Genomic DNA, 12946 nt, shown 5'->3' with positions numbered 1-12946 from the left:
TTTTGGGTTATTTCCTAAATGTTTGCTTGTACTTTTCTCTCTTCATCTAGAGTTTACATTGCCTTGCACAGAAGATGTGCCCACCTGTGGCGATAGTTGTGACAAAGTTCTGGAATGTGGCATCCATAAATGTTCACAGCGCTGTCATCGAGGTCCCTGTGAAATATGCAGACAGGTTAGTTTTACTGTAGCAGGCTTACGTTTTGTTAGGGTTTTTAAACACTATGTGCCTGGAACAGTGCAAGTCTCCTAGGGAAGATGAAGTCATATCTATCACAAAATCTGTGACTTTCTGTTCATTAAAAGCAACACATTTTTTCCCTATTCCCCCCCACCCCAACACAATTCTGAATTAATAGTTGAGCATTATGTATCTGAATGGAGGCATGGATGAGGATTTTATTGTTTTGGGTTGGTTTTGTTTTGTTTTGTTTTTAATTAATTATGCCCTAAAAGACACTTAATTTTTTCCCCAGCTCTTCTAGCTTCCTTGCTCCTTTGTCTTATTATGCTGTTTCTTCATTAGTGAAATGGGAGATGCTGTAACATAACATTATTTCCTTGTTAGTAAGAAAATAATATTTTGCTCTGCTCTAAATATCTGTCGAGCTTCTGTGGTGTGCTGGTTTTGGCTGGGATAGAGTTGATTTTCTTCATAGTAGCTAGTATGGGGCTATGTTTTGGATCTGTGCTGAAAACAGTATTGATAACAGAGGGATGTTTTAGTTATTGCTGAGCAGTGCTTACACAGAGTCAAGGCCTTTTCTGCTTTCCTCCAACCCGGTGCGAGGGGAATGAGCGAGTGGCTGTGTGGTGCTTAGCCGCCTGCTGGGTTAAACCACGATATGTGGTCTGGCCAATAAAGCTGTTGGTCTGGCCAATAAAGCTGTTGCTCTGTCTGCTCTGTTGTCTCTTCCTGAACCAGCTTTGGCCACAAAGTCTATGATGAAAGTAGTTAGCACATGATAGCTGGGATGAAGGTCAGATAAACCTGCTCACCTACTTCTTAAATTATCTGTATACATGGTGGATGAATCTAGTTTACTATGCAGGAGAGGTACTTTTTTGTATGAATTTGGTTTGCATTTACGCTTGACATCTTGCACCACACACTGGAGTGGTTCCCCTGAAGTGGGTTCCCTCTTGGTGAGACCAAGACTACAGTGAGGTGCCATCTAGAGCACAGTGTTTGCAATACTGACACAAGGTCTCCAAGTAGTTATTGTATAGACACATAATCTGCTCCGAGCATGTGATATACTTCCTGTTGTGATAGAGCATTGGAACGTTACTCTCCAATGAACTTTTCTTTATAGCTAGTAGTAGAACATTTTATTTTCCACTTTTTTTTTAATTAAAAATTCCCTGCTTTTTTCCTTATCTTGCTGTCCAGGAAGTTGAAAAACAGTGTCGCTGTGGAAAACACACTAAACGCATGCCATGTCATAAGCCATATCTGTGTGAAACAAAGTGTACTAAAATTCGTGATTGCCAAAAGCACCAATGTAGGAGAAAAGTAAGTATCCAGAGATATCTTTCTTAAATGTATTGTTTAGATTAAAAAAAAATGTTATTTAGATGTAATATTTTATATTGTATATAAATTGCATCAATCTGTTGTTCCACCTCATGTTATTATATAGAAAGAGGAGTTTTCTTCAATGTCATTCAAATTAGTTTACAGTGTACCAGAATTCTCTGAACAGCATGTCAGCAAGAAAAACTTAGTGGCCTTAAAAACTGGGAGGGGATTTTGACAACTTTCCAGTTCCAGAAGGCAGTTTTGCTTTCAGATACTTGCGTAGTTACTGATGCTTTATGCGTTCTGGAATAGTTAAATCCATTTATTTCCTTACTTTGTAGGAAGAGCTGGGAATATCTCATAACTTTGTAAGGGACATACTCTTATTTTTGACAACGCAGCATTCTACCCCACCTTCTAATATGAATCACTGCAAAGAGCAGTGGTCTGACAAATGGGAGTTTGAGTTTTGTTTCCCTACTCATTTGAAGTCAAAGGAATGATTGATAGCTCAGACCTATCTTTTCAGTTTATTGATTCAAGAAGGCCTGAAAGTTGCCTGCTCTGTGTGAATTAAGACATTATGAAAGTTGGACTTCTTACTACAGAGAGGCATGAAAAATACAGGTTTATTCTTAGGTATTTTTGAGTAGTATTATTATTACAGTGAATTTACTTTTTGTGAAAAGATGGCAAAACAAGTAAATGCAATCTTGACACCTTTAATTTATGCTAAAAAATCCAGGTTTCTTTTCCTAATTGCCATCCTTCCTTATACAGTTTGGAAGGAGAGTACCTTTCAAGTTAATAGAAAAGATGGGATTGTCTCCTGACCTGGCATCCACCAATGTGGTGGTGTTCTGATATGTTCTGATTCTTCCCCATTACTACTTTATATAAGAACAGAAAGTAGATAACTGATCCTAAAGTTATCTGACCTTTACTACAAAGGTAAAAGGTTTTTAAAACATTTTTGTGGCAGGGACGATACAGTATAAAAGTGGAAGAAATTGCGGAGTAATGGGGCAAACTGTTGGATATCGTACATGTAATCTTCTGAAATTATTTTGGATTAAAACATTATAAGAATTGAACTTTTAAAATGTTCTTATGCTTTTTGGAAGCCCTCTGCCTTTTTAGTGTATTGAAATGATGCTTTCAAATGTGTGCTTTCTTGTTATTTTATAACTTGAAACTTTTAAAACAACTTTACAGATTACTTCCTTTCTATAGCTGGCATGAATTTGAGGAAGTTGACTAAATTGCATTAAAATTTTTTTAAGAAGTATTGAAAAAATTAGATGATAGAAAAGGGCAAATTTATACCAGAAATGTCTAAGTTTTCAGTTATATAGAGTATATTTTTTTAATAGTGCTGTTCTGGAAACTGTCCACCTTGTGATCAAGTCTGTGGGCGGACTCTAGGCTGCAGAAATCACAAATGTCCTTCAGGCTGCCACAGAGGTAAGAATAGGTGAAGGATCCCTGTAGTGATGGAATATTGTTTGTTTTTGCCAAACTTTGTGCTTGCATGACTCTGCGTGGTGCTTAATGAATTCTCTGCCTTGTTGCATGTAGGCTTTTTGTGGGGGCAGTGTGTTTGAAAGGTTTTTAGTGCTGGTTAGAGCTTAAGGACTTACATAAAACCTGAGTTTTTACCTGGTAATTCGGCTTAGCATTGTTCCTCTGAAAATGCTCTGTCCCCTTTCCAGCTGCTTAATTCAAAACCCATAGCTTGACTTTTTTTCCCAAATAATTCTGTTCACTGAATATGCATAACAAAGTCCAACTACATGTAGAAATGACTGTGCTGGTTGAGTCTGGATGGTTTTTAAAAATCCTAGAATACAATGTGCGATATGAATGGGCTTAAAACGAAATTAAAAAAAAAGTTGATGGAATTCGAATGTGTATTTATATCTTACTGGTAAAAGAGAAAATAAGAACTTGTTACTGACTATATGAAGGATAACAAAAAAGTTTACTTCTGCATCCAGTGACCTTGGTTAAAAAGATGCTGAAAATGGCCAAAATTACCTGGCAGCTTTTATCCTGGCCAATTGCTTTGACATTCACTTGATAGGGGATTAAATTGGAATGACTGAAAAAGTGGCTGCCCTCTCAGCAATTTTCCCCACATAAGCTGCTGCCCTGCTGAAACAGCAGCTGAGCAGTCTATGTAATTTCCCTTAGTATTCTGGACTATAAATTGCAACAACTCAGGAAATAATTCACAACTTGTTCAGCCAATCTTGCTTTTGAGGCAGTGATTCTTAAGAGGACAGGACAGGTAAACGTGGTAGTTGTCCCAGTTAACCTGCTATTAAATCTGTCACCACAAACTAGTGGTTTGTTTTTTCGCTGTTAACTGTGCTCCTTCTCTTCTTCCCCTTCCTTTCTTCTCCCTCCCCCGTACCCCTCCAAAATCCTAGAAATACATAATTTTTTTTTTTGTACTGTCAGAAGAAAACTGGTAACATTGTTTTTCTCCATTAGTTTGGTTGATAACTAAATCATAGAATAGAATTCTGGTTGGAAACCTAAGGAGCTAATGCTGCATTATAGGATAAACTTTCGCATTGAATAGCTGTTTATATTTGGTACGGCTTGCATCTTACAGCCTGGCTAAAAGTGACAATGATTTCTAATAACTAACAGCAGTATAAAAATAATAAAGCAGTGCCTATAAGAAAACAAAAGTGAACTTTGAGAATGTAAATATCAAATATATACACTTTAAAGTGTATGTAATTTATCAAAACAGTACAATTGTCAATGCCAAAAGTTGCATCTAATGAAGCTGATAACTATGATATCAGATGATAAATTTAGAAAAGAAAATAACTTTTGTGTGCTTTAAAAAATTACAATCTAGTACAATTTGTAATAACTTGCCAGAATGTTGGAAAATATTCCTAATAAAGGCAATGATTTTGATTTCAAAATATTTATATTCATGTGTTTCTCCTTAGACACCAATATTTTAATAGCTGCTGATATTTTATCTTCAGTATGTAATACCAGGTCAGGTTAATTTTGCAGTGAGCTGCCAGATGTCAGTAACCACTAATTTTAAAGGAAATAGTATGCCTCCTAGAAAATAACTTGCCAGATTAGGTCCTTTAAAAGGTACCTGATCTCAGAATTACTAGAGGTTGCTGATAATAAGCACTTGGCCTTTAGCAGGGGTTCCTGAAAAAAGATAACTTCATCTATTCTGTTTGTGGTTTGATTTTTACATATCTCTTTTTCCTTAAGTATTTAATCATGCTTGCTGAAATTTAGAATGTGTTGCCAGGGAATAGAAATGTTGTGTTTCCTACTGTAGTACATTATAACACTTGATTTGAGAACAGTATGCTTTCACCTTAACGTCAGGCTTATATGTGATCTCTGCCCTTTCATCTTTTTGAGAATGTAGGCAGTTGTCTTTGTTAATAGAATATTTAAGTAAATTGTACACATATTAGCCATTCTGGGCAGCATAGCTTTAGACCTTCAGTTTGTTTTGTAAAAGTAGCTGTTTATCTGTGCTGATAATATATTATAATTTAATTTACTTTGCAATATAAAGACTCTATACTTCCATCCTTTTTTCTTCAGCAGCCTTTTGTCAGTGAGAGATCTGCTTCTTGAAGCATTGCTTCTCATATCCTGCTAACAAGTCAGAATTGCTTAAAAAGTTGTGCTGTCGATAACACTTTCAAAGCATTGCTTTCTTTAAAGTTTCAGAATGCAACATGATTAGTAAGCCAAAATCCCACATCTAAATTTGCTTTTTTTAGAAGATGCATATTCTTACTGTTAATTACTCAATAATAAAAATATTAGCAGTTGGCACTTGATGAAGAAATAGTGTGGGAGAGCTATAAATTAAAACATAAATATTTTACAGATCTCTTTTTTTTAAAAGTATCAGGTTAGTAGCATGAGTAACTTTATAAAGGAGGATCTTTTCAAAAAAGCATTAATTATACATAGAGGATGAAAATTTATTTAATATCATACAAAATCTGCAAAACTTTATTGTGCCAGTTTTTCAATGTCTCTTTTCTGTCTTTTGAATATAGATGAAAAATGACATGTCTTCATATGTATGTAAGACTGAAATATAAATGGCAAATATTTAAGTGTTTTGTGATCCAAACGACTAGGCTTTAATAATGCTGACCTCTTTTTAAAATACGAGAGGGATTGTTTCTAACTTGATACCAGTTAACAACTGTAGAATAATCAAGATTATTATTAGTATTCTTTAAGAATGGTGAAATTCTCTTTCCCAAGAGGGATTTGAAACTAAGCAGGAATTAAAAATCAACAGCCATCTATTATTTAGATCAAACAGAATAGGACAATTATACCATGTACATATTCAGAGTTATGTTAGTTACCATTTTTTATAATCAGTAGCTTATTCAGATTATCATATTGTTAATATATTTATTTTTAGGTAGTTGTAATCCATGTCCGGAGACTGTAGATGTGAAATGTAATTGTGGGAAAACTGTCATTAAAGTGCCCTGTGGCAGAGAGCGCACCATCAAACCTCCCAAATGCAAACAGCTGTGCAGGTCAGTATAGAAAGTGTCTGTGTATTTCTAGTTCTTCAGTGGAGTTTAAGGTGTCCTTGAAGAAAGTAATAAAATATAACTTTAAAAGGCAAAGAATATTCCTTTAATATGATTACAGATATTACTTCTCAGTTTTCTGTATTCTTGACTACACAGATGGAGATTAGCAATAATCGTTCCTATCAGACACCTCTTTGATGCTGTGGTTTCATGAGCAGCTTGCTGCTGTCAAGGGGGAGGTTCTGTCCCACCGAGCACTTCTAATTCTGTAGTCCCACTCCCTTCTTCAAGTCATCTCTGGTACGTTTTGAAGTACCTCCATGAGGCAGTTTACCTAGAAAACTTGACTAGCAAAAGGAAAAAGGAGAATATTTTCTGCTGGGGTGTAGCAAGATTACTTAGCACAGAGTAGAATTAGGATTGAAATAGCTATTTGAATATACAAACCCAACTTTGATTTTCATTTAATTTAGAACTCCTGTATAATTTTACTGTGATATTAACCACTGCTAAAGGTGAGAAGTAAACTCGTTTAAAAAAAAAACAAAACAACCTAATTTGTCTCAATTCTTTGTATTTTGAGCATAATTGTCCAGTGACTGTAACTTTATATTTCTTGCTGTCATATTGATTAATTCTTGGATTTTACTTCAGTCGACCGCCTACCTGTCACCACTCTACCCAGGAGAAACACTATTGTCACTTTGGTCGGTGTCCTCCGTGTCGTCAGTCCTGCCAGAAAACATTAGCATGTGGTCATTTGTGCCCTGTTTCCTGCCACGATCAAGCACTTGTGAAGCAAACTGGCTTAGTAAGTAAATAGTGAAAAATGGTGTGTTGTTTGTGTTCTGAAGAATGAGCAACAGTTGTTTGACCTAAATCTTATGTTGGAGGATTTTGGAGTTCAGAGTAAATAAATAATCAAGCACAGAGGTATGCATACTGCTTAACCGAGAAACTAAGTGGTTCTAGCTCCTTTCTTGCAATCTAATTAATTTTGTAATACATATAATTGAATGTGCTGTTTTCAGCAGTTATAATTACTCAAGAAATTATAAGATTTTTGTTAGAGTTGTATTACCAGCATTTAATTTCAAATGTACGCAATTACTTTTAACATAAGAGCAAAACTAAATTTTAACTGATATTTACAAAACCATCAAAATTTGCACAAGTTAGAAGTGAGAAATTGTTTGGCATCTTTAAACATGACGCATGCACTGCATTATGATAATTTCACTTGTTTAGTAATTGAAATATTTTTATATTTTTACCTTTATTAAATGCTTAGAATTGTTTTGCTGTTTTTTTGTTTGGCTTTGTGCTTGATTTTTAGCAGTAGGGCCACAGGCCTTCATTTTCCTATCCCTAACCATGCTAAGGATGAAATTGTAATTTTTTGCGTGTAGGGGGTGTTGAGATTTCCATTAGTAAAAAGTTAGTTACTAGAAAGTGGATTTGTTAGAACCGGGATCTCTTTAGATTATATGTTTGTTTATGGTCAAGCAGATAGTTCCCACTGTGTTTTGTATTCAACCAGTGCTATCTTTTGCTCTCAGCATCAGTCTGCAGGTCCTTGGGAACAGCCATCTGAGCCAGCTTTTATTCAAACTGCATTACCATGCCCTCCCTGTGAGGTTCCTGTACCAGTGTAAGTATTAAAAAAGAAAACAAATAAAAGAAAGTTTTGGTACAGAAGGAGATTTTTCTTTTTATACTGTTGTAGAGATGGACATGAAAATAACCCTATTTTCCTCTTCAGATGCAACGAGCCTATGTGAACACCATTCTCATAAAACTGGGAGCATTGGTGGTTGTTTAATAAATATTTTTGTAGTGTGTGCTCACTGTATGAAAGGACTGATAGTGTTAGTGAAGATTGGTTGTTTCTAACACGTTGTGCACAAAGCCACCTTAAAATATGAAAATTGCAAAGACAGCCATTGTAATTTGATAGTCTTCAGTAACATACAACTTTTTCCATATAGTTTCTATCTTGTTTGGTTTATGTGATCGTAATTTTCTGTGTAATGATTTGCTATTTTGTTTCTCAGTTGTTCAGTTATTATATACTAATGAATGGCAGGTGGATGCCCTTTATTCCATTTGCTTGTCTCCTTTCTATTTTTCACCAGAAGGTTCTGCTCCTTGGGTAGAGCCGAATCAACTCTTTCTGTGATGATGCTGAGGATATAAGGGAAGACATGATGATGACTTTTTTCACCATTCTTTTCCAATTTGATAGAACTTCTGTTTACATTGTGGAATAAGGACTCAGACTTCAACATTTATCTGAAAAAGGAAATACTGGGTTTTTTAGTCTGTTTTTGTGTTGTAGTCTCCTGCTATTTTAAACCCTGCATACTTCACAGGCATTAGTGCCTATTAGTTTTTTAAACATCCCTACTTAATGAAGGAATATTATGTCTTCATCTTATGAAGTGACAAGTAGACAGAGGAAGATGATCAAAAATATCTGTTTAACTGCCTATGTAGATATGTTTAGAACTTCATTTCTCAAGGATTGTACTATGATAGGTTGTACTTTTGTTCAAAACTGTGAGCGCTTGGCACTTCTGATACTTGGGCTCAAAATTCAAAACCAGACTCCCAAAAGGTGAAAAATGTGTAGTTATAAACAGTCTGGTTTCAGTGTTTGGGTAGATGCCTGTAGAAACTGTCTCATGTAGGTATTCAGCAGAGGTCATTGTGTAACATCATGCATTATGTAGGGCACATCTCCTAGTTCATCTGAATTCCAACCTCAAAATCACATCCTTTAGTCTGAAGACTCCTCCCCAGGGGAGGTTAGTCTGCCAAGTGAGAAGGAAACCATACTGGAAAAGTTGTACTTAATTTTCTAACTAGAGGAAGCATCATTACATTTCATAGTGCTTGGGGCAAATTAAGGTTCTGTAAGCATTAGATCACATTAACTCTGGAATATCCTAACTCTTCTTGATCGATCTTTGCAACTGTAATGTTCTTTTTTCTTTTTTTTTTTTTTTTGGAATGAAAGTGATATGAGACAAGTTTCCTGAATTAACAAAATGGTAAACAAAACTATAGACATAATGTGTTGCTACAAAGCAAAATATCTGACACCTTCTTAGATCATTAGCAGGGCTTTTAGAATCATTGCTAGAACAGTGGCATTTGAACAAATATGATAATGGAGAATAGTTTAAATAATCCTGTTCTGTATGAATGGATGTTAGTGGGGATTCCATCCTTCACCACTGAGGTTTTGCAATACTTTTTGATGTTTTTTCTAATAATTTCATGTCTTTGAACATGAGCAGTCAGAGATTTGGAATGGAATGTATTTGGTATCTGTTTCTGTAAATAGTTAAAAGGGAGTTTCTGGAAAATTACTTGCTCTATTAATTTCACAGAACCATTGAGGCTGGAAGGTTATCTAGTCCAGCCTCCTGCTAAAAGCAGATCAACACTGAATTCAGACCAATTTGCTCCAGCTTTGTCCAGCGGGACCTTGAAAACCCCCACGTACATTGATTCTGCAGCCTCTCTGGACAACCTTTTTCAGTGCTTGCTTATACTGTTGGTTTTTTGTTTTTTTTTTAAAAAATTTTTTTTCTTCCACTGTGTATCCAGTCAGAACCTTCCTTGTTTAAGAGAATGATTGTTGTCTCTTGCCTCCCTGCTGTCAACCTCAGTAAGGAGCCTAGCTTCATCTTCTTGATAACTTCCCCATAATGCTGAAAGGCTACTATTATATCCCCAACCCGTCAGTCCCCAGCCTGCAGTGTTGCTGGGATTTAGTCAGTCCCAGATGCAGGACTTTCTTTGTCTCTGGATTTCATTAATTTCCTCTCAGCCTATTCCTCCAATCTGGCTAGATCCTTCTGAATGGCATCCCTGCCCTTGAATGTATTGATTGCACTGTCCTTTAGTGTTGTCTGCAAAATTGGTGCATTTTTGTCTCTTCCAAGTTACTGGGGAAAAAACAATTAAACAAGATAGGTCCCAGGCTGAGGAATTCCACCTGTAACTCGTGTCCAAGTAGGATGCAAACAACTAGCCACTGCCCTTTGAGCCCAGTGATGCTGTGAGCTTTTCATGCATCTAGTAGTTCATCTGACACCATTACATCTCAACTTGAATGCAAGATTGCTGTGGGGAACCTCTCATCCACAGATTTAGTAGCTACATGGCAGAAGGCAATCAGGCTGGTTAAGCAGTTTCCCCTTGCAGTGGAACAGAAGCATGCTACAATGGAATGCAGAGGTCCTAGAAGCCAAATTAACTGGTTTTAGGAAGATTATCTTGGATATAAGAAAACAGCTGTATAGAGTGAAGAACAGGCTTCTGTGCTACATCTGCTTATTATTATACTAGCTGAAAGACTGATTGCTCTTGTTAATATCCTGCTGTCCTAAAGACCATGCGTAGCTATTGGTAGTTGCTTTGTGTTAGAGAAGTTATCAGGGATCCTTTTTTTTTTTAATACTCTTCTATACATTTTTAGGAACTGATTTACAGGTATTTTAGCTTGAATACTAATGATGTTTTCATTACTCTGCCTTATAAGGTTTCAGTAGAGAAATCAAAATAATACTTGGGAAGGAGATGACATATGAAATCAGAGGTAAAAAGAAAAAAATACTTTTCAAAATAAATTGAGCAAAAGATTTATTTAATTTTTAGGAGATCAGTGTTTGAATGAATTGCCATTTAATACATTCACAATTCTGATTGGTGTGCAGTTTTTCTTTCCTAGGGATGGTAGACGATTCTAAAAGGGATAGAATTGTAAACATAAGAGCAGACTAGATAGTTCTCTTAAATAACTAAAAAATATGAAGTGATATATTAGCAGAGCCAAAGGAGAAGATATTTGGAAGCAATTCAGGTAATTTTCCAAATAAATTTTCTAAAATAAAAACTATTAATTTCATATACGACTGTAATTAGTCTGCACATGAAACACAGATTTTTGGGATTGCCGTCATAAAATACAGCAATCCAAACAACTGTTGAAAAAGAGAAGGCATTGATCTGCATAGGTAGATGAGTTTCTCTTAGTTTGCACTTTTTAAAAATAGATTGCATTATTTTTGTGTGAAAAGCACTGTCACTGTTTTAAGTCCCTTATTAAAGAAATACACGTTTTCTAAATCTCTGATTTTTCTCTCTTTAACAGGGAGTGTCTTGGGCAGCATGAGGTGAGTCATCGAAACTGCTTTTTTAAGTGGAATATTAAGTATATCTCACTTTGTCGGTCTGCAAAAAAAAAGTATTAAAGAGAAATACTATATGGCTTTTTTATATTTTAAAATCAGTGAAGTACCTTATCACAAGTGCTTACATATCAGAAGGTATTTCAGTTCCTTTTTGGAAGAATATATAACTATTTGGCTTTTTAGAATTCTTGGACAGAAATTTAAACTCATGATTTATGAAGCTATTTGTGTACTCTCGCAGTTGTTTAAATAGTGTAAATTTTTTGTGGGGTCTTTTTTCATTATATACTTCTGGGTTTTTTTCCTCATTCTATAGTTGTTATTCTCTCCCTGTCACATGCTTTCCTCAGTTCTTCTAGAAACTGCTGTGTTTATTTTAAAAGGATAAGGAACATAGTGTCATACAGAGAAAATCCTCATGTGACTTGGATCTAAGCATGCATGGATGAAATCAGACAATATAGTGGAAACTTCTTTAGTGTTACTTATTAGCTTTTCGGTGTGCAGCCTTCTCCAGTTTTGGATGAAGTCATTGTCTATTTTGGCTTACATGAGAAGAAAATCTAATTGATGCTTGAAGCTAAAAAACTAGTATCATTACTCATAGTAATTTCTAAAAGTCATGAAATTTAAGATCAACTAATTTTTCTCGATTTTTTTTTTTTTTTAAAAGATGATTGCTAAACTAATCTTTAAAAAAAATTATTGCTATTATAGCTTTGTCTGGGAATATCTCTACTAGTAAGTTTGGCATAAATTCACTATTGAAGTGCAGCTAACAATACTATAACAAACCTAGTTTCATTTTAAACTAGAAAAAAATTCTAGAAAACTGTGAACACTTAAACATATTTAAAGACACACCACCCCCCCCTTTTTTTTTCTTTGACCTTCTTTAATAATCTTTTGGTATGTGTTGTGATGGTGGCTTGATTATGTGGTGGCAACATCTACAAATGTTGTTAACAAAGTTTATATATCCTCAGTCTGTTTGTGCATCACATCTGTTAACCCAACCAAGCTGTGAATACAGCTTCCATGGAGCTACTTTGCAGCTTGTCGGTTGCTAAAGAAAAATGTGCTGTGAAAATGGATGAAAAGAACAACTGTGCCTATTTGTTTGTTGTTGAAACAGCTGGGTTTTGCTTTTGCTTTCCACAGTAAAACTTGCAGGTGTATCAGCCAATGTTTTATCGAGTCAATGACATGTTTTGTGATAGGACGTACGGAATTTCACCCTAACTTTCATGAATTTATGTACAAACAAAATATAAGCTGTGGTTAGTTGACTCAATGTATAACTTGCTCTAGACAATGTTACTGGTTTTGGGTACTGTTCAGATGTACATGGTTGTGAAGTTTATGTCCCTTCCCATAACAGAGGGCAGTATGGCTCTTCTTATTAGAGAAAATGCTTCCAATTACTACATATTTATAACTACTTATTTCAGAATAATTTTAAAAAATCCCTTCTCTGTTGCATACTAGTTGTAGCAGAATCAGTCAATGGCTTTGGGTCATGTTCTCTTTATGGGTTAGTATAGAAAATGAGGAAAAATCCCAGGGAGTCTATACCTAACTTTAATTATTTAGATTTATTGATGCTATATGATATTCTAGAGTAAACGTTCCTTCTTTCAGCCAGCAGA

The 12946-nt window shown here is 35.2% G+C and overlaps 1 protein-coding gene across 1 annotated transcript in view; it reads left to right on the top strand.

Moving 5' to 3' along the window:
* The window catches only part of NFXL1 (nuclear transcription factor, X-box binding like 1), a 50656-nt gene that overhangs the window by 8741 nt on the left and 28969 nt on the right, over window positions 1-12946 (top strand). Inside the window, exons 9-15 of the mRNA XM_072862350.1 lie at window positions 51-175; window positions 1394-1516; window positions 2896-2986; window positions 5973-6093; window positions 6748-6904; window positions 7653-7744; window positions 11258-11279. Coding sequence (XP_072718451.1) covers window positions 51-175; window positions 1394-1516; window positions 2896-2986; window positions 5973-6093; window positions 6748-6904; window positions 7653-7744; window positions 11258-11279 — 731 coding nt within the window. The remainder of the gene's footprint in view (window positions 1-50; window positions 176-1393; window positions 1517-2895; window positions 2987-5972; window positions 6094-6747; window positions 6905-7652; window positions 7745-11257; window positions 11280-12946) is intronic.

This window comes from Ciconia boyciana, chromosome 5, assembly GCF_034638445.1.
Source record: "Ciconia boyciana chromosome 5, ASM3463844v1, whole genome shotgun sequence".
NCBI classification, from domain to species: domain Eukaryota; kingdom Metazoa; phylum Chordata; class Aves; order Ciconiiformes; family Ciconiidae; genus Ciconia; species Ciconia boyciana.
The sequence above is the reverse complement of the archived record's forward strand: the minus strand, read 5'-3'. Positions and strand labels throughout refer to the sequence as shown.